Here is a 25,104-nt window from a genome sequence, read left to right as displayed (position 1 = left end):
GAGGTTCGCCTTCCACCGATCACTCTGTGAGGTCACGTTATTTGCAAATGGGAATGTAGACCCTTGCATAACCACTTAACTAAGTGTCTGCCTGTACCCATATGGTAAACTGCTTGCACCAGTGCATGGGTGTCTGGTTCTGTCCCATCGATGACTAGTGTTGGCGTAGGTAATGTAGGATATTGGCATGTGTAAGAAAGTGGTTCGCGGAGTTTGTGTTAATTGTATAAAATCTTGGTGTGACAATAGTGTCCGTCCTTAAATAAATCCCCAATGGTGGACACACCCTAGGCAAATATGGTGTATCAGTTTGGTAGGTGTGAGGGTGCCTATCGGGTTGGGCAGACCATTAAGAGGGATATTTGGGAAATAAGGAATTTATGGTACGTGTGAGCCGGAGTTCAACGTTCCAGTATGTAAGGGCGTCGTAAACATCTGTTATTCCGGCCTTGAGACCCATGGGTGATAAGTGCGCTTTACAAATACACGTGTTATGTTGTGCAAGAGTAAAGGCAAGTTAGGGGGTCTCGGGCACCTGCGTAGTAGTAATGCATGTAAACTCCCAGTGGGCAGTTTGAACGGCATATACCCTATCTCTTGCATATGAACATTTGCCAGCCAGTATGAAAGCCACTTGTTGGACTGCAATGCAAAGACGCCAAATATCGAGGGCGCACAGTCTGCCACTTTCCGGTGGCAGCTGCAGCTTTGAAAGACCAATGTGGTAGTAGCTCAGTCCCCATATTAGATCAATTAGAAAAGAGTCCAAAGTTTTAAAAACAGAACGCAGAATCATGATTGGAAAATTCACACAATATATAACGATTTAGGGAACAGTACTATTTTGGAGAGGGCTAATCTGCCTGTCACTAAAAGGGGCAGGGCGACCCAGAAATTCACCTGGGCTCTTAGCGCTGAGATGGCCATATATAAATTCCTTTCGAGCAGATCAGTGTGTGTTCTATGGATTTGAATGCCAAGATATCTAAACGTGTCATGGGCCGTCGGGATGGTTTCTGTGCCTACGGGTATCCTGTCTTGTGTTTCTCAGTGCAGGTAGTAGGGTATTCCACATGTGTGAGTCTGTACATTTTAGTGATTCACTTTAAAAATAAAGTATTTGTAGCATAGATTGAGTGAGCTGAAAAGCATTGGTAGATCCCATATTTTGTTGGCTGGTACGGTGTAGCCAGTAGCATGAGATGAGTGGTGCAAGATTTGTGAGGCTCTATACATAATCCTTAGTATTTAGTAATTTACTCTGTGTGGTACTGGGAGCCGGTGAATGTTCAGTCAGCGCTGCTGAGGTTGATCTAAAGATTTCTGAGGTGAAGGCAGCTTCCCCCGGCTTGGTTTTGAATCCTTTGTGTTTTTTTTAATTTGAAACATTTTCAGATCTTCATGGCTATTCTTGCAAAAATCCTGTTTAGGGTAGATCCTTTCCCTTGTAAGTTAAGTGAGATTAGAACAACAGCTTGGGTTTTCTCTGCATTTATTGTTGCTACATGGCGCTAATAGCCACAGTTTTTCGGAAGGGTCAAAAGACATCCTTGTCGACCATAATTACATTTTGGGTTTTTTGTTACCCCGCCCCCCTTCCCCAATTGTTGGTGGTTGGCCCAAGGTTTTGATCCACTAAATGGAAGAGCGTTGTGTTTGTGCCCTATAATTGAAAATGAGGGCTTACGTTTTCTCCCTGTTGCAGAATTATGTCCATCCTTCAAGTGATAATGTGTTCCAAATAGACATGAACCTAGTTTGGGGAAAAGTGTTTCATTTGCGTTGAGGAAGATTTGAGTCATTCACACAACGGAAACTGATGTACTCCTTTTATGCTGTATACAATATTGCTTGTGTTTTTTGTACCACACTTGAGGGCACGCAGTATACGCCCTCAGGGCTTATCGCCGCTTGCTCAGCATCCGATGTGGGTGTTTTGAAGTCTGGAAGCAGAGCGCTTGTTGCTTGGACCTTTGCTCCTCCTTTAAGCTTGCCGCACGCTCCTTGAGCAGCAGGATACCCGGGTCATATCAGGTGGTACGAGCCATGCTGCCTCACATGAAGAGAGCCTGCCCCTCCTCACTGCAAATCAATATTGCCGGAGGGCTTGTAAAACTCTTCGTTACGCTTGCGTGGGCAAGATACACGCTATTACAGGCTTTGCCTGAGGGATTTCTCTGTCACCTGTCGTGCCTCCTGTGACCTGCACGTTTCTTCTGTCTTTCATTGACCGGGGCTGGACTCCTCAGCTGCTTGTGTCAGCATTTAGGCGGTCTACCCTCCCCTCCAAAAGCCCTAAAGCCCAATGTGATGCGCCTGTCCCTCTACCTCCTCTAGACTTCGACACGGATGCTATCATCCACCCTCGCTCCTCTGCCTGGACCCCCTCCAACCACGCACTGACTACGTCCATGACCTTATCCGTAAAGGTTATGATAAGAAGGTCCGCAATAGGCGGTGATTGTGCCCTCCGTTTTCGTGCCTCAGTTTCCCTGCTTGTGATCCGGTGATTGTGCCCGTCGTTTTCGTGCCTCTGTTTCCCTGCTTGTGATCCAGTGATTGTGCCCGCCGTTTTAGTGCCTCTGTTTTCCTGCTTGTGATCCGGTGATTGTGCCCGCCGTTTTCGTGCCTGTTTCCCTGCTTGTGATCCGGTGACTGTGCCCGCCGTTTTCGTGCCTCTGTTTCCCTGCTTGTGATCCAATGATTGTGCCCGCCGTTTTCATGCCTCTGTTTCCCTGCTTGTCATCCGGTGATTGTACCCGCCGTTTTCGTGCCTCTGTTTCCCTGCTTGTTGTATGTTGAGCTCTTCCACTGAATAGCTGCAGATTCAGCATCTGTTATGTGCTTGCTCCCCTGGCTGTGCTTGCTCCCCTGCCCTCTTGCTGTGCTTGCTTCCCTGCCCCCTCGCTGTGCTTGCTCCCCTGCCCCCTGGCTGTGCTTGCTACCCTGCCCCCTGGCTGTGCTTGCTCACCTGCCCCCTGGCTGTGCTCGCTCCCCTGCCCCCTGGTTCTCCTGCCCCCTCGCTGTGCTTGTTCTCCTGCCCCCTGGCTTTGCTTGCTCTCCTGCCCCCTGGTTCTCCTGCCCCCTCGCTGTGCTTGTTCTCCTGCCCCCTGGCTTTGCTTGCTCTCCTGCCCCTTCGCTGTGCTTGCTTTCCTGTGTGTGTGTGTGTGGCTCTGTGTGTATGTGGCTCTGGGTGTGTATGTGGCTCTGGGTGTGTGTGTGGCTCTGGGTGTGTGTGTGGCTGTGTGTGTGTGTGGCTCTGTTTGTGTGTGGCTCTGTGTGTGTGTGGCTCTGTGTGCTTGCTCTCCTGCCCCTTCGCTGTGCTTGCTTTCCCGTGTGTGTGTGTGTGGCTCTGTGTGTATGTGGCTCTGGGTGTGTATGTGGCTCTGGGTGTGTGTGTGGCTCTGGGTGTGTGTGTGGCTGTGTGTGTGTGTGGGGCTCTGTTTGTGTGTGGCTCTGTGTGTGTGTGGCTCTGTGTGTGTGGCTCTGTGTGTGTGTGTGGCTCTGTGTGTATGTGGCTCTGTGTGTGTGGGGGCTCTGTGTGTGTGGGGGGGCTCTGTGTGTGTGTGGGGGGGCTCTATGTGTGTGTGGGGAGGCTCTGTGTGTGTTGGGCTCTGTGTGTGTGGGGCTCTGTGTGGGGGGGCTCTGTGTGTGTGTGTGGGGCTCTGTGTGTGTGTGTGTGTGTGGCTCTGTGTGTGTGAGGGGGGCTCTTTTTGTGTGGGGGGCTCTGTGTGTGTGGGGGGGGGGCTCTGTGTGTGGGGGCTCTGTGTGTGTGGGGGGCTCTGTGTGTGTGGGTGGCTCTGTGTGTGTGTGGGGGGCTCTGTGTGTATGTGTGTGGGGGGCTCTGTGTGTGGCTGTGTGTGTGTGTGTCTCTGGCTCTGTGTGTGTGGCTCTGTGTGGATAGCTTTTTTGTAGGTGGCTCTATGTGTGGGTGGCTCTGTCTGTGTGAGTGTGGCTCTGTGTAGGGGGCTCTATATGAATGACTCTGTGTGGGTGGCTCTGTGTTGGTGGCTCTGTATGTGTGTGTGGGTGGCTTTGTGTGTGTGGCTCTGTGTGGGTGTAAATGCAATATGTCATGCAGTTGCAAGCGATTAAGCTATTGGCATTGTAAATGACAATGCCATTTATTTAACGATTAAGCTATTGGCAATGTAAATGACAATGCCATTTATTTATGATTTTAAAAAAATAATAATAATTTCATGAGCTATGCCAATAGCTCTACCTTTAATAATGCCGAGACCATTGAATTGTAAATGCTTGTTATAATTGGTATCCGGATTTAAATAATTTGAACAAAGACCTTGTTTTTTTTTAAAAAAAGTCTTCCAATGGAAGTGGAGTTTTAGATGGTTATTAATTATATAGATTATATTTTGAGATGGTTTTAAGTTTTAATGGAAGATTGATATGTAGGTAAGTTTGCATATGTTTAAGGACCTATGATCTAAATAAACAATCTTTTTGACTGACTGACTGATTGACATTGGGGATGGAGGGCTGATACCACAGAGAGCAGGAGGGGAGAATTTGACAAGTTGGGACAAGGTCTGTCTGAAGGAGACAGACGGCAAAGGCGTGCACTCTCAGTGCATGCGAAAATTTAATAAACAAAATCCCCATGACCATCGTTCTACGATTCTCATGCACAAATAAGTAGCGTAATTGCATGTGGAACAACTTTCATGCACCAGATTCCTTTCCAAGATGGCCACTGCATCTTCTTTTTTAAGGCACATGTGTGAGCCTTTCCCTTTATCTGCATATTCATGAGACTTTGCATTTTAGTGAACTTCTAGGCTGCTATCTTTAAGTAAAGTATACTTGCATGCTATAATAAAGATGCAAAATGAACATTTAGTAAAAGACTAGGTAATTTATTAATAAAATCTTACACTAAGTTACAAAACAGAACTCACCATTTATATACTGGCTTCTTCGCTTTATCTAATAAAATACATCTCTCTAAACACACCAGTGGCGGCTGGTGACATTTGAAAGTGGTAAGGCGTAAACTGATAATCATACTGCACCGTAGCGAGCGGGCGTAGTGAGCGAGCCCGAACCCCCTAAGGAGGGTTCGTGGAGAATTCCCCCCGAGAAAATTTTGAAAAAATAGTGGGAAAATGGTGCATTTTCAAGCATATTTGAGAAAGCAGGAAGGTTAATAAAGCAATTGTGAAAGTGCAGGTATTACATTAGTAAAGAGCTGTCATATAACATAGGCGTGAGTCATCCAAGCTTTAGCTCGTTAGGATTGGCTGATGAGTGGATCCCTCTTTATGGGTATTCTTGCAAGCATGTGTCAGCCAGCTTTAGCTCATTGGGATTGGCTGATGAGTGGATCCCTCACTATTGGTATTCATGCAAGCACGAGTAAGCAATGCTTTGCTCATACTATAGGTATTGGCTGAAGGTGTTTAGACATTGCCAGCATTGCATGACGTCTCACTCATACCTATCTCTAAGGTTACTAAATGGGCCTCTACAGTACGCAGGAGGGTGTAAAGAATAAAGAGCATAACAACATAACGTTAAGTACATCTCAATCAGGGCACCCAAACTTCCTATGATCCCTCTTTCAAAGCGCAGCCTGATGCAATTATATCTGCGGATTTATACCCCGACATGTTGATTACATTAAACGTAGGCCCACCAGTAAATATTCATGATCGGCGTACCTCGAGAAAGACTATTGCCAGAAAAGACAGCGTGTACCGCATTTATTAACACGGAAAAGACTACTTAGGGCGAAGCATCGGGGGACCGGTTCCCCAGGAGCCATTGTACAAACACCTTACACTGGTCCGAAAAAAGAAATAATTGAGCCACCATTTTTAGAGCAAAAACTATTTGTACCAGTGTAAATGTGACACAAACTGATTTGACACTGTTTGTGCTGTGTTTGTAGTTAAAGAAGTGGGGGAAATTAACGTACTCTCCTTTTCAAATGTGAATGCGGCGACTATGTTTAAGTCAAAATCATTTGTTCCATTTTTTTACTTTTTAAGCAGCCTACACAGTGTAAAATCAGTTGTTCTGTAAGTAGTGTTTATTCATTGACTTAAAGGTCTTTGAATGTTTAAATATCGTTACACATCATAGTGCACTGTTCACGACTTTCACCAGGTTACATACAGAATACTCACGCTTCATACAGGCCGCGTTTTTCACTCAATATGTCATACACAGTGGTTTTCCCTTAAACCCCGCTTACTCGAACCGCGCTGACCACTGACAGTTATCTCCATGTCTTTAAACTACTATACTATATTTCAGAACACCTCAGTGCTGGCTTCTACTGGCCAACTTGTTAACACACCGGCAACTTTAAGCATACTGCCAAAGTCACATGCACCATTGCAAAGAAGACACAGAATCCATTACAAGCCCGGAGCAATATCACGTAGCATGAACTGCATGAACAGGCATGTCACCCACCACGTTGCATGAACTGCCAGCTTTAGCGAGGCATGTCACATGCAACGCTGCATGAACTGCTTTCTTTAACCACGTGTTACACAGCACATTACATGCACTGACAGCTTATAAAATGGGATCCCAGCTATGGTGCATAAACTGCCTGCTTTACACGGCATGCTCTGAAAAACAAGGGTCCTTAGCTTATCAGAATCAACAGGAACAAGATAATATAGGCAATAATAGGAGACTATATTTTCGACTGCCCAGCCGGGCAGGGTATTTATTTGAAAAGATGAAAAGACGGTAATTGGTTAGGAGGCACAATCCTGTACCGTACTTAAGACATACAAACAACATAAAAGGAAAAAGGGTTTCACAAGCAAATTCGAGCAGTGTTGGCCACTTTTAACTCAGTGTTACAATTTAAAGTATTGCCAAAGAAATGCTAGACACAACAAGTTGAAACACAATGGTTAGGCTGTGAAAGCATTAACAAAAGTCGACATTTCGATCCCTTTTTGCTCTAATTACATGGGACCATCTTCAGGACTAAGGTTTGACAGCGTTTGCCTGCCTGTATTACTTATGCATCCGCCTGTTTTAGGAGGAAAAGGAGGAAAAATGGGGAAGAAAAGGAGAGAGGGAGCCAAAGGCCGAATTACTCGCTGGTTCTTCACCGTACAAGCATGTCCAGTTCTGTGCACATTTCACATTTATTCGGATTCGACTTATAGTGCTTTAATTGGTGTCTGGCAATTGGTGCGGATAGCGGGCATACACAGACGGGTGCGTGGGTGACTGATGATCTCAGAATTACTAATATTGAGTCGCAACAACATATTGAATGGGAAGCCTTAGCATCAATAGCTATTTCATATTGAAAAAATAATTCACATTTTGACCGACGAGACATAGGCATTTACATTCTATTGAGACCCTCGGGTGTCCATTCACTCGTGAGCATTCATGCAGTGCATGGGGGTGGCGGGAGGAAGATGTCCAAGTGTTGCTTACCCAGAATCAGTTAAATAAAATAAAACTGGGGGACGTGTTGCCTTGCCATCTACAGGGATGGCCGGGAAATGGGTGAGAGACCTGGGGGTGGAGAAGGGAGCTGGTTAAAAACATGGAGGCAACCGTACTGTTGGTGTAGCTATCTAATTGGTAGCGGTTTACCTCTGTGCTACTAGGAAAAAGCTGAAGTCCGGGCAGTCTCAATGTGCTGCAAGGTCCAGATTTGTTCTAGGGGAAGGGGTTGAGTTGAGTATTATAATCGAGTTATTTCGGAAGTTAGTGAAACTCGTAAGGACCAAAGGGTTCCGAGTGGGAGTGTATGGAAAACGCTCTTACCTCGGGGAGTCATTTGACTCCAAGTAGTGGGGATTCTAGGGGCGTGGACGCCAGGTGAAAAACGAGGTCCGGATGGGTTCGCCGAGTGTTTTCTGAAACCGTTAAGTGAACAGGGATCAGTATCGGGTTTGTAAATAAGGGCGGGTTCTCGCGGCGTGCCGGCTTGGGCTGGGGAGGTCTTACCTCGGGGAACCTGAGGCTCCGTAGGATAGGGAGTCAGGTGGCTTGGAAACAATGTCCAGTCTGTCTGCTGCTTCAGATTGCAGTCGGGCGGTAATGCGCTCAGCGGGTACAAGTACTCGGCGAGTGAGCTCGAGAATAATGAGAATCGAAAGAGGACTTGCGCTCAGTGTTGGCCATCTTGGGAAGGGGATTGAGTTTTGAACTACCATCTTGAAGCATGTCAAAGATTGGTAACTCCTGAATTACGAGCTGGCACATAAATAAATAATTGGGCTGGAAAGTGCATAGTTGGTACTTGCGTGAGGGTGCATAAATGGTGCTCAGGCGCCTCAAAAGTGTAATTGTGCAGGCGACAAAGGTGAGATAAAGTGGTACATTGACATAACTATAAAACCATAATAGCATTTTCTAGCTGTAGAAAACAGTGGTGGATAAAATGAGTAGCCTAAAGGTAACAGAATTATATCACTTTACGTAGACATTTGCCAGAGTTGCAACATGATTACACCATTTTTCCGAAAAACTGTGTGTTCAGGTTCAATATAGTCTTAAAGTTAATTGCGATCCATGGGTAAAGAACGGGTAAAGAATTCCGTTCTTTACCCATGAATTCCGTTCTTTACCCATGGATCGCAATTAACTTTAAGACTATATTGAATCTGAACACACAGTTTTTTGGTTGCCAGCTTTTGTCGGGCCCTTTATCCAATGCTGCATACACTGCCTGCTTTTACCAGGGCTTTCACACTCCATGTTGCACAAATGTGTCTTCCCTTAAGCCCACGACGTTACGTGCACTGGCAGTTATTACCATACATGTTCATCTAATATGCTACATGAAATACCAGCTTCCGCCTTTTACCCACATTGTTACATATGCAACAAACACCCCAGCAGTTTTACCTTGCCTCTAAACTCAATATGGTGCGAATTTACACCAAATCTAAGCCCACTGCACTGCCTGAGCCAACACTAGAATCCTTTCACGAACCGAACCTAGTACACATTCTGCTACTTCCTATAATTCTTCTGTTTTAGAACCTCCCACAAATATCCGGTCGAACCTTCATATCCTCATAGTTGCAGCTACAGGAGCGTTTGTTTGCGTAAGTGACTGTCACCCTCTGATTGTAGTTGCAGTCAGGGGCGTAACAAACGCCCCCGCAGGCCCCGCGGTGCGGGGGGGCCACTCTCCTCAGTTAATGAAGGGGGCCCCCGGCCCCCCTCAGCTCTTCTGAAAGCTGTGAGAGGCTTGCACTGAAGCAAGCCTCTCTCCCTCTTGAAGCAGGTGCAGGCTGTCTGCAGCCCCTTCTGAACCCCGCCCACTCCCTCTGATTAAAGTGAAACAAAGTATCAACATGACTAAGAGCTGGAGGTAGGCCCAGGACAAGGGTCGGGGCCCCAGAGACAGCAGTCTCCACTGCTCCTCTGATGCAGCACAGAGCAGGGACCCTGACAAAGAGGGGGGGGGGCTGGGGGCCCCAGAGAGCAGGAGGCAGCACAGAGCAGGGACCCTGACAAGGAGAGGTGGGGGGTACTGGGGGCCCCAGAGAGCAGGAGGTAGCACAGAGCAGGGACCCTGACAAGGAGAGAGAGGGGGCGTGCTGGGGGCCCCAGAGAGCAGGAGGCAGCACAGAGCAGGGACCCTGACAAGGAGAGGGAGAAGAGAGGGGCCGGCTGGGGGCCCCAGAGAGCAGGAGGCAGCACAGAGCAGGGACCCTGACAAGGAGAGTTGGGGGGGGGTACTGGGGGCCCCAGAGAGCAGGAGGTAGCACAGAGCAGGGACCCTGACAAGGAGAGAGACGGGGCCTGCTGGGGGCCCCAGAGAGCAGGAGGCAGCACAGAGCAGGGATCCTGACAAGGAGAGGGAGGGGAGAGGGGGGCTGGGGGCCCCAGAGAGCAGGAGGCAGCACAGAGCAGGGAAGCTGACAAGGAGAGGGGGAGGAGGGGGGGCTGGGGGCCCCAGAGAGCAGGAGGCAGCACAGAGCAGGGATCCTGACAAGGAGAGGGGGGAGGAGGGGGCTGGGGGCCCCAGAGAGCAGGAGGTAGCACAGAGCAGGGACCCTGACAAGGAGAGAGGGGGACGAGGGGGGGCTGAGGGCCCCAGAGAGCAGGAGGTAGCACAGAGCAGGGACCCTGACAAGGAGAGGGGGGGACGAGGGGGGCTGGGGGCCCCAGAGAGCAGGAGGTAGCACAGAGCAGGGACCCTGACAAGGAGAGAGAGGGGGGGCTGGGGGCCCCAGAGAGCAGGAGGCAGCACAGAGCAGGGACCCTGACAAGGAGAGGGGGGGACTGGGGGCCCCAGAGAGCAGGAGGTAGCACAGAGCAGGGACACTGACAAGGAGAGAGAGGGGGTGCTGGGGGCCCTAGAGAACAGGAGGCAGCACAGAGCACTGCTCAGACCCTGACAAGGACGGGGGCTGGGGGTCCCAGAGAGCAGGAGGCAGCACAGAGCACTGCTCAGACCCTGACAAGGACGGGGCCTGGGGTCCCAGAGAGCAGGAGGCAGCACAGAGCACTGCTCGGGACCCTGCCAAGGACGGGGCTAGGAGCCCCAGAGAGAGAGGAGGCAGCACAGAGCACTGCTCGGGACCCTGACAAGGACAGGGGGCTGGGGGCCCCCAGAGAGAGCATTCTCCAGGGCAAAGCTCATATGAGAAGGGATGAGGCAGCAAAATGGTGCCCTCAGGTAAGCATTCTTGTTAGAAGCACCATGTGGGCGTCCGCGGGGAGGGGAAGGGGGGGTCGAGAAGGGTGCAAGGCAGAGGGGATAAGGGTGCAAGGCGGAGGGGAGAAGGGTGCAAGGTAGAGAGGAGAAGGGTGCAAGGCAGAGGGGAGAAGGGTGCCAGGCAGAGAGGAAAATGGTGCAGGGGAGAAGGGTGCAAGGCGGAGAGGAGATGGGTACAAGGCGGAGGGGAGAAGGGTGCAAGGCGGAGGGGAGAAGGGTGCAAGGCGGAGGGGAGAAGGGTGCAAGGTAGAGAGGAGAAGGGTGCAAGGCAGAGGGGAGAAGGGTGCCAGGCAGAGAGGAAAATGGTGCAGGGGAGAAGGGTGCAAGGCAGAGAGGAAAAGGGTGCAAGGCAGAGGGGAGAAGGGTGCAAGGCAGAGGGGAGAAGGGTGCATAGCAGAGGGGAGAAGGGTGCAAGGTAGAGGGGAGAAGGGTGCAAGGTAGAGAGAAGGGTGCAAGGTAGAGAGGAGAAGGGTACAAGGCAGAGAGGAGAAGGGTGCAAGGCAGAGAGGAGAAGGGTGCAAGGCAGAGAGGAGAAGGGTACAAGGCAGAGGGGAGAAGGGTGCAAGGCAGAGAGGAGAAGGGTGCAAGGCAGAGGGGAGAAGGATGCAAGGTAGAGGGGAGAAGGGTGCATGGCAGAGGGGAGAAGGGGGCAAGGCAGAGGGGAGAAGGGTGCAAGGTAGAAAAGGGTTCAAGGCAGAGGGGGAGAAGGGTGCAAGGGGGAGGGGGAGAAGGGTGCAAGAGAGAGGGCGAGAAGGGTGCAAGGCAGAGGGGAGAAGAGTGCAAGGGGGATGGTGATGAAGTAAAAAATGTGCACCCCCTGGAAACATTTCTGCGGACGCCCATGGCAACGCACACTACTTTGTGAGAGAGAGAGTGGAGTGAAAGAGAGAGTGGACCAAGAGAGAGAGTGGACCAAGAGAGAGAGTGGAGCAAGAGAGCGAGTGGAGAGAGAGAGAGTGGAGAGAGACAGTGGATAGAGACAGTGGAGAGAGAGAGAGTAGAGAGAGAGACGTGGAGAGCGAGAGTGGAGAGCGAGAGTGGAGAGCGAGAGGGGAGAGCGAGAGGAGAGAGCGAGAGTGGAGAGAGAGAGTAGAGAGAGAGATTGGAGAGAGAGAGAGTGGAGAGAGAGAGTGGCGAGAGAGTAGAGAGAGAGTAGAGAGAGACAGTGGAGAGAGACAGTGAAGAGAGAAAGAGAGAGTGGAGAGAGAGTGGAGAGAGAGTGGAGGAAGAGTGTAGAGAGAGTAGAGAGAGTAGAGAGAGTAGAGAGAGAGAGTGGAGACAGAGAGTGGAGAGAGAGAGTGGAGAGAGAGAGAGTGGAGAGAGAGAGAGTGGAGTTAGAGAGAGTGGAGAGAGAACGGACAGAGCGGAGAGAGAGTGGAGAGAGAGTGTGGAGAGAGAGTGGAGAGAGAGAGTGAGAGTGGAGAGAGAGAGTGAGAGTGGAGAGAGAGTGAGAGTGGAGAGAGAGAGAGTAGAGAGCGAGAGAGTGGAGAGAGAGAGAGTAGAGACAGTGGAGAGAGAGACAGTGGAGAGAGAGTGGAGAGGGGAGAGAGAGTGTGCTATGCAATGCCTCTTAAGATTGCTATTGTCTACTAATGAAAATGTATTATTAAGAATGTGCTCTTTGTAGTTACATCTGCTTTTGAAATACTGCATTGTCACTTTGTCTAATGTTTTAAAACGAAACGAGAAGGAGCAGTGGATGCACTTTTGTCAAAACTGAACGATGAGTGGGCCCGATGTTGTATATCACGACAGGAGTCTGTATCAGAAAACCCACCTAAAATTGGGCAAACTTCCCCGGCCTTCTGATGTCAGGGACCCTGTAATGAATGGACTTCTCTCTCTCCACTCTCTCCACTCTCTCTCCACTCTCTCTCCACTCTCTCTCCACTCTCTCTCCACTGTCCCTTTCTCCACTGTCTGTCGCTCTCTCTACTCTCTCTCTAATCTCCCTCCACTCCTTCTCCACTCTCTCTCTCCCTTCTCTCTCTCTACTCTCCCTTCTCTCTCTCTCCACTCACTCCACTCTCTCTACTCTCTCCACTCTCTCTACTCTCTCTCCACTCTCTCCACTCTCCCTCTCTACTCTCTCTACTCTCTCTCTCTCCACTCTCTCTAATCTCTCTCTCCACTTTCTCTCTCCTCTCTCTCTCTCTCCACTCTCTCTCCACTCTCTCTCTCTCTCTCTCTCTCTCCACTCTCTCTCTCTACTCTCTCTTTCTCCACTCTCTCTCTCCACACTCTCTCTCCCCACTCTCTCTCTCCACTCTCTCTCCACTGTCTCTCTCCACTGTCTCTCTCTCCACTCTCACTCTCTCTCCACTCTCTCCACTCTCTCTCCACTCTGTCCATTCTCTCTCCACTCTCTCTAACTCCACTCTCTCTCTCTCTCTCTCCACTCTCTCTCTCTCCACTCTCTCCACACTCTCTCTCCCCACTCTCTCTCTCCTCTCTCTCTCCACTGTCTCTCTCTCTACTGTCTCTCCACTGTCTCTACTCTCTCCCCACTCTCTCTCTCTCCACTCTCACTCTCTCTCTCCACTCTCACTCTCTCTCTCCACTCTCTCTCCACTCTCTCTCCCCTCTCTCTCCCCTCTCTCTCCACTCTCTCTCCACTCTCTCTCCACTCTCTCTCCACTCTGTCCAATCTCTCTCCACACTCTCTCTCCACTCTCTCTCTCTCCACTCTCTCTCTCCACTGTCTCTCTCTCCTAAGCCCAACCTTTAACTCCACCATCCAGTGTTACTTATAACGGCTGTATTGGTGACAGTGGCGTAACAATCGCCCCACATCCCCTGCAGTATGGTGGGTCGCTGGCCTGAGAGATCTAGACTTGCACGGAGGATGGGAGGGGGGCCCCCTCCATGTAGTTTGCAGGGGGGCCCCCTCAAGTTTCGTTACGCCACAGGTTGCAGTTTGCCTTGAACTGCACACATTTCATTGGGACCACAGTGAGATGCCTGCTGCAGTGAGAGACCTGGATCACGCTATGTGCTCTGAAGAGAGCCATGCATTGTCAGCGTACAGTAAAGGCGGACTACATCAGACATGGCTATGCTGAAGGGGACGGGGAACGGTGAACTGCAGTGATTTTACTTGTGGCTTCTTCCGCTGCAGCTCTTAAAACGTTTACTGCAGAGTTACAGAGGGAGTAGATACTCTTCTGAAGGAAGTTGCTCAAATTACAAAAGATTTTTATGGCACGTTTCATAGATATGGTTGGATTTTAAATCTTTACCCTCTTGAAACCTGCAAAGTCTACGTTTTTCACTTAGAAAGTGCAATATAAAAATGTGTGTTCACTCGGCTTGAATTACATTTCAGACAGACACTTTGCATTGCATTTGCAAAGACTCTGTTTGGGCTACCTCAAGATGGCATATATATGGGGTGCGGAGATGCACGTACATCAACACATGCATTTCATACCGGAGCACACCAATATCCGACGTTGGTGGGGAGTGTATTCCTAACAGAAGCTACCATCAAACTGCAGCACCACTCAGCTGAAATCAACATGCGGAGAAGCAGGTTTAGCCAAAAGGTTTGATTTAAATACAGCTCACAGGCACAGAGGACTTCAAACTCACCTTAGTGACACCACCTACATTGCTCCACATCTCTTTACAACATTGGTCTGATCTAAGGAGAACCCCTCGGAGCTGCTGAGTTGTGAAGCCGGAGCACATCAGTACTGCGTTCGCCGTCTCGCATGGTGATAGCATGGACGGCCTTTCATACTTCCAGACAGTGATTCATTCACTTTCATGATCTGAGCTTCAGGAAGTACAAGCAGTGGCGGTTCGTCCATTGGGGCGTTGGGGCGTTGCCCCACTAGCCATGGACGACCGTCACTGACACTTCGCAGCGCATACCAAAAATTAAAATTACGAGCACAGCGCGGCCAGCGCCGACAGTCATGATGATTTATTTTCGGTCCTGAGTGAGTCACTAACTATAGTGACCTCATCACGATCGCGGAAGGGTGGGGGGTGGGCCTGTGGCAGTGAGTGGCACTGCAGGCTGGCAGATGGCAGCGTGGCAGGGAGGGCAGCATGTGGGCGCATTTAGGACAAGTAATTTTTTTGACTTGCCCACGCATGCGCACACACGCAGTAGCCCCTTCCCTCCTCCTCCCCCTCTAGCACGAACACAGGCAGAGACCCGGGGGAGCTGGGTCTCATTATGGGCAGTATTAGCCCTGCTCTTTAACCAATCCTGTACAAAAGGGGGTGGTAATGGACGGAGCATCTGAACCAATCAAACACTCACACCCAGTCACAAGATCTGGGTTTAATCCATCACCGTTCTTTAGCCCACTCTGCCACCCCAGTTCAGACATCGCTATATGCACATCAGTCTGACCCTGTGCCTCATGGGAACAGTCCAGCCCGAACTGCCAAGCCATGCCTTCCCTGGACCGGAAATAAGCTTCCGAGGGCCGGTTTCTGGCATTCCAGCCGTCTTCAGCCCGGCTTGCTTGAATCTAGTGGCAAAGTGAGCAATGGATTCACGTCTGAGCATACCCTGCCACACTTATGGCGCCCAAAAGCGATACAAAAGGGGGTGGTAATGGACGGAGCATCTGAACCAATCAAACACTCACACCCAGTCAAAAGGTCTGGGTTTAATCCATCACCGTTCTTTAGCCCACTCTGCCACCCCAGTTCAGACATGGCTATATGCAAATCAGTCTGACCCTGTGCCTCATGGGAACAGTCCAGGCCGAACTGCCAAGCCATGCCTTCCCTAGACCGGAAACAAGCTTCCGAGGACCAGTTTCTGGCATTCCAGCCGTCTTCAGCCCGGCTTGTTTGAATCCAGTGGCAAAGTGAGCAAGGGACTCACGTTTGAGCATACCCTGCCTCACTTATGGCTGCCAAAAGCGGTACAAAAGGGGGTGGTAATGGACGGAGCATCTGAACCAATCAAACACTCACACCCAGTCAAAATATCTGGGTTTAATCCATCACTGTTCTTTAGCCCACTCTGCCACCCCAGTTCAGACATGGCTATATGCAAATCAGTCTGACCCTGTGCCTCATGGGAACAGTCCAGCCCGAACTGCCAAGCCATGCCTTCCCTGGACCGTAAACAAGCTTCAGAGGACCGGTTTCTGGCATTCCAGCCGTCTTCAGCCCGGCTTGCTTGAATCCAGTGGCAAAATGAGCAAGGGACTCACGTCTAAGCATACCCTGCCACACTTATGGCGGCCAAAAGCGGTACAAAAGGGGGTGGTAATGGACGAAGCATCTGAACCAATCAAACACTCACACCCAGTCAAAAGATCTGAGTTTAATCCATCATCGTTCTTTAGCCCACTCTGCCACCCCAGTTCAGACATGGCTATATGCAAATCAGTCTGACCCTGTGCCTCAGAACGGTGATGGATTAAACCCAGATCTTTTGCCGGGGTGTGAGTGTTTGATTGATTCAGATGCTCCGTCCATCACCACCCCCTGTTGTACCGCTTTTGGCCGCCATAAGTGTGGCAGGGTATGCTCAGACGTGAGTCCCTTGCTCACTTTGCCACTGGATTCAAGCAAGCCGGGCTGAAGACGGCTGGAATGCCAAAAACCGGTCCTCAGAAGCTTGTCTCCGGTCCAGGGAAGACATGGCTTGGCAGTTCGGGCTGGACTGTTCCCATGAGGCACATGGTCAGACTGATTTGCATATGGCCATGTCTGAACTAGGGTGGCAGAGTGGGATAAAGAACGGTGATGGATTAAACCCAGATCTTTTGACTGGGTGTGAGTGTTTGATTGATTCAGATGCTCCGTCCATCACCATCCCCTTTTGTACTGCTTTTGGCCGCATAAGTGTGGCAGGGTATGCTCAGACGTGAGTCCCTTGCTCACTTTGCCACTGGATTCAAGCAAGCCGGACTGAAGACGGCTGGAATGCCAGAAACCGGTCCTCGGAAGCTTGTTTCCGGTCCAGGGAAGACATGGCTTGGCAGTTCGGGCTGGACTGTTTACATGAGGCACAGGGTCAGACTGATTTGCATATGGCCATGTCTGAACTGGGGTGGCAGAGTGGGCTAAAGAACGGTGATGGATTAAACCCAGTTCTTTTGACTGGGTGTGAGTGTTTGATTGATTAAGATGCTCCGTCCATCACCACCCCCTTTTGTACCGCTTTTGGCCGCCATAAGTGTGGCAGGGTATGCTCAGACGTAAGTCCCTTGCTCACTTTGCCACTGGATTCAAGCAAGCCGGGCTGAAGATGGCTGGAATGCCAGAAACCGGTCCTCTGAAGCTTGTTTCCGGTCCAGGGAAGACATGGCTTGGCAGTTCGGGCTGGACTGTTCCCATGAGGCACAGGGTCAGACTGGTTTGCATATGGCCATGTCTGAACTGGGGTGGCAGAGTGGGCTAAAGAACGGTGATGGATTAAACCTAGATCTTTTGACTGGGTGTGAGTGTTTGATTGATTCAGATGCTCCATCCATCACCACCCCCTTTTGTACCGCTTTTGGCCGCCATAAGTGTGGCACGGTATGCTCAGACGTGAGTCCCTTGCTCACTTTGCCACTGGATTCAAGCAAGCCGGGCAGAAGACGGCTGGAATGCCACAAACCGGTCCTCGGAAGCTTGTTTCCGGTTCAGGGAAGATATGGCTTGGCAGTTCCGGCTGGACTGTTCTCATGAGGCACAGGGTCAGACTGATTTGCATAAGGCCATGTCTGAACTGGGATGGCAGAGTGGGCTAAAGAACGGTGATGGATTAAACACAGATCTTTTGACTGGGTGTGAGTGTTTGATTGATTCAGATGCTCCGTCCATCACCACCCACTTTTGTACCGCTTTTCGCCGCCATAAGTGTGGCAGGGTATGCTCAGACGTGAGTCCCTTGCTCACTTTGCCACTGGATTCAAGCAAGCCGGGCTGAAGACGGCTGGAATGCCACAAACTGGTCCTCGAAGCTTGTTTCCGGTCCAGGGAAGACATGGCTTGGCAGTTCGGGCTGGACTGTTCCCATGAGGCACAGGGTCAGACTGATTTGCATATGGCCATGTCTGAACTGGGGTGGCAGAGTGGGCTAAAAAACGGTGATGGATTAAACCCAGATCTTTTGACTGGGTGTGAGTGTTTGATTGGTTCAGATGCTCCGTCCATTACCACCCCCTTTTGTACAGGATTGGTTAAAGAGCAGGGCTAATACTGCCCATAATGAGACCCGGCTCCCCCGGGTCTCTGCCTGTGTTCGTGCTAGAGGAGGAGGAGGAAGGAAGGGGCTACTGCGTGTGTGCGCATGCGTGGGCAAGTCAAAAAAATGACATGTCCTAAATGCGCACACATGCTACCCTCCCTGCCACGCTGCCATCTGCCAGCCTGCAGTGCCACTCACTGCCACAGTCCCGCCCCCCCCCCACCCTTCCGCGATCGCGATGAGGTCACTACAGTTAGTGACTCACTCAGGACCGAAAATAAATCATCATGACTGTCGGCGCTGGCCGCGCTGTGCTCGTAATTTTTATTTTCGGTATGCGCTGCGCAGTGTCAGTGACGGTCGTCCATGGCTAGTGGGGCAACGCCCCAACGCCCCCAATGGACGAACCGCCACTGAAACACACCCACAGTGTAATACGAGCAGAAAACACAACAGGGAAATACACCCAGCATGCATATAAAACAAGAATGTATTATACCGGCCGAGTAAATAAAGACGCAAGCCCGCACTGCTGAAGAAATAAAGAGCCAGATTCTCCCTTAAGTTCTGTTCACAATAGACGAGACCCCCTCCCTGATAATGGAGACAAGCAGATGAGTCAGGAGCAGATGCAAGGAGAGAGCAAAAGATAAAGTAGTGCACTGAAGCAAAACATGGCCCATAGTAAAAGGAGTAGCAGGGGAGAGTGAGGGGTTCCCACCCTAAATCCTGTGGTGCTCCAAATGAGGTGACTACCTCAAAATTGTTCAGCAGTAATAAAGTTCAATCAATGTAGAAAGTTCATCAAGGTAAATCTTTAATCCATGGAAGTCATATATTGGTCAACATATAGACTTAGGTATCAACATTACGGTGATTCAGTTTAGTTCAGCAAATATATTTCAGGGAAACCACTATCCCTGAAATATATTTGCTGAACTAAACTGCTGAACAATTTTGAGGTAGTCACCTCATTTGGAGCACCACAGGATTTAGGGTGGGAAGCCCCCACTCTCCCCTGCTACTTGTTTACTATTCTTCGCGTCTCTACTCAGCCAGAAGAGACGACCCCTGCGGCGCCCAGAAACCATTGAACCTGTTTCCAACGAATACTTTTGCTACAATATCCTCTCAAAACCAGGGTGTGCCACACCACCTTTCATTTTTGCCATAGTAAAAGGACCCATATGGCAGGGGCAGTTTCCAGGGCAGAAAAAAACAGCTCAAAGGCAGGAGAAATGTATGTTATTGCCCAACGAAAACAAAGGAACTTGTAAAGGCAGACGAAAGAATGAATGGAAAGCGCTGGACGTGTTTAACACCTTCCCTGCTTATGACGGAATCACTCCGTCATGAGCCACGGGAGGCATGTGCTCATGATGGCGTGGTTCCGTCATGCTGCAGCCGCTCTGCCCATGCTGCACTGATTCCCCGCCTGTACGGGCGAATTAGTGAGTGGGCGGAGTTGTGACGGAACCATGCCATCATGAGCACAGCTCGCCCGTGACTCATGACGCGTTGTTCCATCACGAGCATGGCGGCGCCACGCTCACACCCCCACACCCCCAGCGCCGCAGCAGAATTACTGCTGCGGCCAAGGGGTTAAAGCCCATAGACTGAATACCACGTCTCGAAGAGACAGCACATGCGCTGCCTAAGCAAGGCCTAAAAACAAGTGTTTGTGACTACAAAATACACTTTTGCTATTTATAAAAGCCTTTCCTTGATTCGGAATTAGCTTTCCAACTAATAAAAGAGCTGTTGTGACCCATTCCTTATCACAACTAGTTGGGCGCCTGAATATGGAAGCCTCATCTTATTGTCAGTTTATAAAGGCATGTATTATTGGATCATGACCGCAGCTGCAAACCACTGATCTGATACTAACATCTCAAAAAGGATGGCGTCTGATTTGCAAAGGGGAAGCTATACCCGGGGACCAGTTGCATCTTTCAGAATCATGTTGGTGGACTGTGGGGAGATGACAATTGTTCAAAGGGCCACTGTCTGCTTCCTTCATTGTCTTCCCAAAGAGGAAACTAATTTATTTTATGCGCATGTCCCTTTAATAAACAAAGACTAAGACAACAAGCATTGGCAAAGCCAAAAAGACTCGCCTATGCAAGAGCTATCGGCCATGACAATATGTTTTAGCCATGTTGTACACCAGTGTGACTGCTGTTCTGCAGCAGAGTGGGGTAGAGTGGTGTAGAGTAGAGTTGAGTGGCATGGTATGGAGTGGAGTGAAGAGGAGTGGCATAGAGTACAGTGGTGTAGAGTGTTGTTGAGTGTTGTGGAGGGAGTAGTGTGCTGAGAGTGGAAGTGTGTAAAGTGGAGTAGAGTTGAGCGGAATGGCATACCATGTCGTGGAGTGGTATATAGCAGAGTCGAGTGGCGTAGAGGGTGTTACGTAAAGTGGAGAAGAGTATTTTGAAGTAGAGCAGAGTAGATTGTTGTAGAGTGGAGTGGCATAGGGTGGAGCAGTGTAGGACAGTGGAATGGCAAAGTGGAGCAGTGGAATAGCAGAGTGTTGTAGAGTCAAATGGCATAGGGTAGAGTGGAATGGTGTGGAGTGGAGTGGCATAGACTGGAGCAGTAAAGTGGAGAAGTGTGTGGTAGAATAAAGAAGGAGCAAAATGGCATGGAGTGGCATAGAGGGAGTTGCGTAGAGCGTCATAGAGTGGAGTAGTGTCATACAGTGGAATAGAGTTTTGTAGAATGGAGTGGCATAGAGTGGAGCAGAGTTTAACAGAGTAGAGCATCAGAGGGGAGTATTGTGGAGTGTTGTAGAGTGTATTGTCATACAGTGGAGTAAAGTGGACTAGAGTGAAGTGGCATAAAGTACAGTGGTGCAGGGTAGTTTGACGTACAGAGCATTGGTTTTGAGTAAAGCGGTGTAGAGTCCAATGGTGTAGAGTGCAGTGACATAGAGTGGTGCAGAGTTGATTGCAGTGGTATAAAGAATAATGGCATAGAGTGGAGTGGTGTAAAGTGGAGTAGACTGGCATACAGTGCAGTGGTGTAGATTAGATTGCTTCAGAGTAGAGTGAAGTCGTGCAGGGTAGAGTGGAGTGGTGCAAGGTAGACTACAGAAGTGTACAGAAAAGTGGCGTAGAGTGCAGGGGCATAGAGTAGAATGGTGTAGAGTAAAGTGGTGTAGAGTTCAAAGTCATATAGAGCAGTGGTGCACAGTAAATTAGAGTGGCATAGAGTGGATTGGAGTAGAATGTAGTGGCATAGAGTGCACTGGAGTAGATTGCAGTAGATTGGCATAGAGTAGAGTGGTGCAGAGTAGAGTACAGTGGCATAGAGTGCATTGGTGTAGAGTGCAGTAGATTGGCATAGAGTAGAGTGGTGCAGAGTATAATGCAGTGGCAGAGAGTGCAGTGGAGTAGATTGCAGTAGATTCGCATAGAGTTGAATGGCGCAGAGTAGAGTACAGTGGCATATAGTGCATTGGTGTAGAGTGCAGTAGATTGGCATAGAGTAGAGTGGTGCAGAGTATAATGCAGTGGCATAGTGTGCAGTGGTGCAGAGTTAAGTGGCAAAGAGTTCAGAGGTAGAGAGTGTGGTGTTGCAGAGTAGAGGGTTGTAGAATGCTGTTGTGCCGAGTAGAGTGGCCTAGCGTTCATTCGTGTAGAGTGCAGTGGCATAGAGTGGTGCAGAGTAAAGTAGCATAAAGTGCATTGCAGAGTAGACTACAGTGGGGCACAGTGCAGTGATGGAGAGTAGATTGGCATAGAGTGCAGTGGTGTAGAGTGTATTGGTTTTGAGTAAAGTGGTGTAGAGTGCATTGACATAGAGGGCAGAGTGGTGTAGAGTGCAATGGCGATAGTGAATGAAGGAGCACTGGGTTTGGGATTGCAGTGGTGTAGAGTGGAGTGTCGTAGAGAGGAATGGCAGAAATTTGAGGAGAGTGGCATAGAGTGTAGTAAAGTAGAGTAAATTCACATTAGAGTAAAGTGTCATAGAGTGCAGTAGTGCAAAGTAGATTAGAGTGGAGAAGCGTGGCTCAATGGTTAGAGCGGCAGACCCTGGTGCAGAGGTCTGGCCCGGGACCAGGGTTCAATTCCCGCCTCGGCGGCTCTTGGACTCAATTTCCCCGGACCTGATAATTCTCGCATCGGTGCCTAGTCTAATCATGGGTCCCACTCTGTGACTCTGGGCAATAGCTTGCTTAATCTCCACAACGGCCCCAGCAGCGCTGTGGATGCCTGGCTTCACCTTGGGGGTGCCCAGGAGTGGACATTTCATAGGAAAGCCAGGATGGGTTCCACAGCGGTATGAATACAGCGCTACGAGGCCTCCGGGTAGAAGTGCGCTATATAAATACTCTACATTTACATTAGAGTGGATTGGTGTAGAGTGCAGTGGCTAAGAGTGCAGTGGTGCATAGTAGAGTGCATTGGCAAAGACTGGAGTTGTGTAGGGTAGAGCAGCATTGAGCAAAGTGGCGTAGAGTGGAGTGGTGCAGAGTAGAGTGAACACCAAGCTCCCTCTGAGACGGAGCCTGACATTTGACTTCTGTCTTTGAATGCACACCAAATGTGACAAGATAAGAACAAGATTTAAAGGCCCATTTACAGAAATTCAGTACTAATGGAAGAATACAATACATAGGTTTCTGGCAATGGAAGGCACCAACTCAAGATAGGCAGCCTAGAACAAATAGAAAGCAATCAAATGTGAGTTACAAACCACAAAGCTAATGCTAAGCGATGGGCGGAATGCATTGCGATGAAAAATTTCCAAATGTCCTCAAGATGTCTCTAGCGTCCAGTAGGCTCCGCCCTAAAATCAAAGTTGCCAGCTCGGGAATGCAAATGCAGGGACAGAGGTCTGCTGCCTCTTGTGGGACTCTCTCCCTGCCTGACCAACAAAGCAAATTGTGACCTGTCTTATTAACATTCATTAGACCCGCTGCAAATGGACACTTTGCGATGCCACCTATTAACACATAGGCCAGATCACAATTTGTTTTCCAAGTCCCAAACCGAGCAGTGTGAAAATTGCACATCGCTGGCTTACAAAGAAGGTTAGCACAACAGGCCCATTGTATCTCACTTTAGAACACGGACACTTATGCTTTTTCCATTGTTGTCACTTCTGGCCTACTTCAGAAAACATACATCAATGCACTTTTTTCGACATTGCTGTGCAACAGAATGACCACGAAACATAAACATGGGTTTGCACCAAAATACATGGTAGCCCATGTACTACTTATGCAGCGCCTAGGTAATGCAAGGCAGAGGTATGTGCTACCTTGTCTTCCTTTTTTTTTTTTTTTACAAAGCCACACAATCGGTATTAGCATGCCTTAGTAAATCCTCATTAAAAAAAAATACCCTCCCAGCAAACATCACAAAATAGACGTGCGGCTGTTTACAGTAAGGTGCATCTTTATCACGAAAATATAGCAACAACTCTACGTTTGCATTATACTACTTCCTTTTAAAAAGCTCTACTGTGCTAGAAAGGTAGAGACAAGGCAAGCGGCCCCAGCAGCCCTCGCGCTGCGACGCGCTGCACGGACACCGCAGACCCCACGTCACGCAGCGCTCTGAGGCGGCCTCAGGCACGTGCGCCACGGACAGGTGCTTACCCAGGGCCAGGAAGGAGTACACCCACTGGATGACGGCGGCGGTCTGCAGCCTCCGCTCCAAGGGAGTCGAGAGGGGCGCGAACTCGATGGACATCTTGGGTGCTCGCGGACGACAAGACTGGGAACTCTTCACCCTGGAGAAGGAGGAAGGAAGGGTCCAAAGTCGAGCTGATATCGTACTCAGGACTGTGGTGTCGCAATGTGGAACTTCGAGTGTGGGGCTGGCAGAGGATGAAAGGCGGCCAAGGCCCTGCCCAGCCCTGGGCAGTCACCAGAGGCCTTGGGAGAGATGAGGCAGGGCGGTGGTGGTTGTGGTGGAGGGCGGTGGGGGAGGGAGCTGGCACCGAGGTCATCGAGCACCCGTGTACCCTAAATGACGCAACGTCAAAGGTGCTGCGTGAAGTGATCAGGTCTCAACCTTGGGAGTAGATTGATTGTAGAAGCCTCGATTGCAGTGAGCTCCTCACGCTGCACCGTGGATTGGTCCGGGGAGCGACAGCCCTGCGCTAAAGAGTCAGAGCTCTGGATGGATCTCCACAGCACTCGGTTCAGGCTTGAGAGGGATCTAGGCGTCCACAGGACAGGGGCAGGACACTGGATTAATAAAGCCCTGCTCCGGGAGGGCAGTGGGTGGCCACAGCACAGTACTGTTGGGGGCAGCGGGTGACCACAGCACTCTGTTGAGGATTGCACTATTCGGACTCAGCACTGGGCTGAGGTGAGCTCTGGACAGCAGCGGCACTGAGCAGAGGGCTCTGTACATGCACAACATTGTATGAGGCAGTGCTTAATTTGTAAAATAATAAGTACCAGGGCCCTGACCGGGAAGCCTCTTCAGGCTGCACCACCCATTGCCCCTGCCATACCTGCCATTGATGGTACCAAAACAACTACTAACCATCTCTCACGCCTGCAAGTGTGACAGTGCAGAATATTCCAGGTCCCCAAAGCTAAAGGTATGACTGGGAAGGCAGGTATTAGTCATGTTTAATGCATATTGTATTCATGAACAATCGTTGATCTGCTCATCTCTAAATTGGAAGAGCAGCTCCACCATGTGGTAGGCTGTCATAAGTGCAGTGTTGACAATTAAGTGCCGATGCCGAGCACCGGAAACCACCGGCTCAAATTAAGCACTGATATGAGGAGAGCTGATGGTAACCACAACACCTTGCTGCGCTGAGGAAGGCTCTTGGTGGCCACAGCACTAAGGCGAGGAGAGCACTGAGTGGCCAGAGTGCTGCACTGTGTAGCGCTCTAATGTGAGGCCAAAAAACTATGGGGGAGAGATCCCCGAGGAGAAAACAACTATGCTGAGGAGGGCTCTGGGAAGCTACAGCACTGAACTAAGAAGGCCTTCTCGCGGCTACAGCACTGTGCTGAGGATAGCTTTAGATAACCACAGGAGAGAACTGCGCTGTAATTGTATTTATATAGCGCTTACTATCCCTGGCGTCAAATCGCTTTTCGGCGAGCAATGGTTATAGCATTGCATTTTGGACAGCACTGGGTAGCTACAATGCTGCAAGGTGTAGGGCTCTGACATGTTGCCAAAGCACATCACTGGTGTAACACTGAGAGCGCTGGATGGCCACATAAAACAAGCATTTACAATGCAATGGTCTCAGCAATATTATAGGTAGAGCTATTGGCATTGCTTAT

The 25,104-nt window shown here is 49.9% G+C and overlaps 1 protein-coding gene across 1 annotated transcript in view; it reads right to left on the bottom strand.

Annotated features, from left to right (window-relative positions):
* The window catches only part of MOGAT2 (monoacylglycerol O-acyltransferase 2), a 473,111-nt gene extending 449,512 nt beyond the window's left edge, over window positions 1-23,599 (bottom strand). Inside the window, exon 1 of the mRNA XM_086933863.1 lies at window positions 23,443-23,599. Coding sequence (XP_086789989.1) covers window positions 23,443-23,536 — 94 coding nt within the window. The 5' untranslated portion in view covers window positions 23,537-23,599. The remainder of the gene's footprint in view (window positions 1-23,442) is intronic.
* Between the last annotated feature and the right edge of the window lie 1,505 nt (window positions 23,600-25,104).

This window comes from Lissotriton vulgaris, chromosome 8 (genome assembly GCF_964263255.1).
Source record: "Lissotriton vulgaris chromosome 8, aLisVul1.2, whole genome shotgun sequence".
Classification (NCBI taxonomy): Eukaryota; Metazoa; Chordata; class Amphibia; order Caudata; family Salamandridae; genus Lissotriton; species Lissotriton vulgaris.
This window is presented reverse-complemented; position numbering and strand designations above follow the sequence as displayed.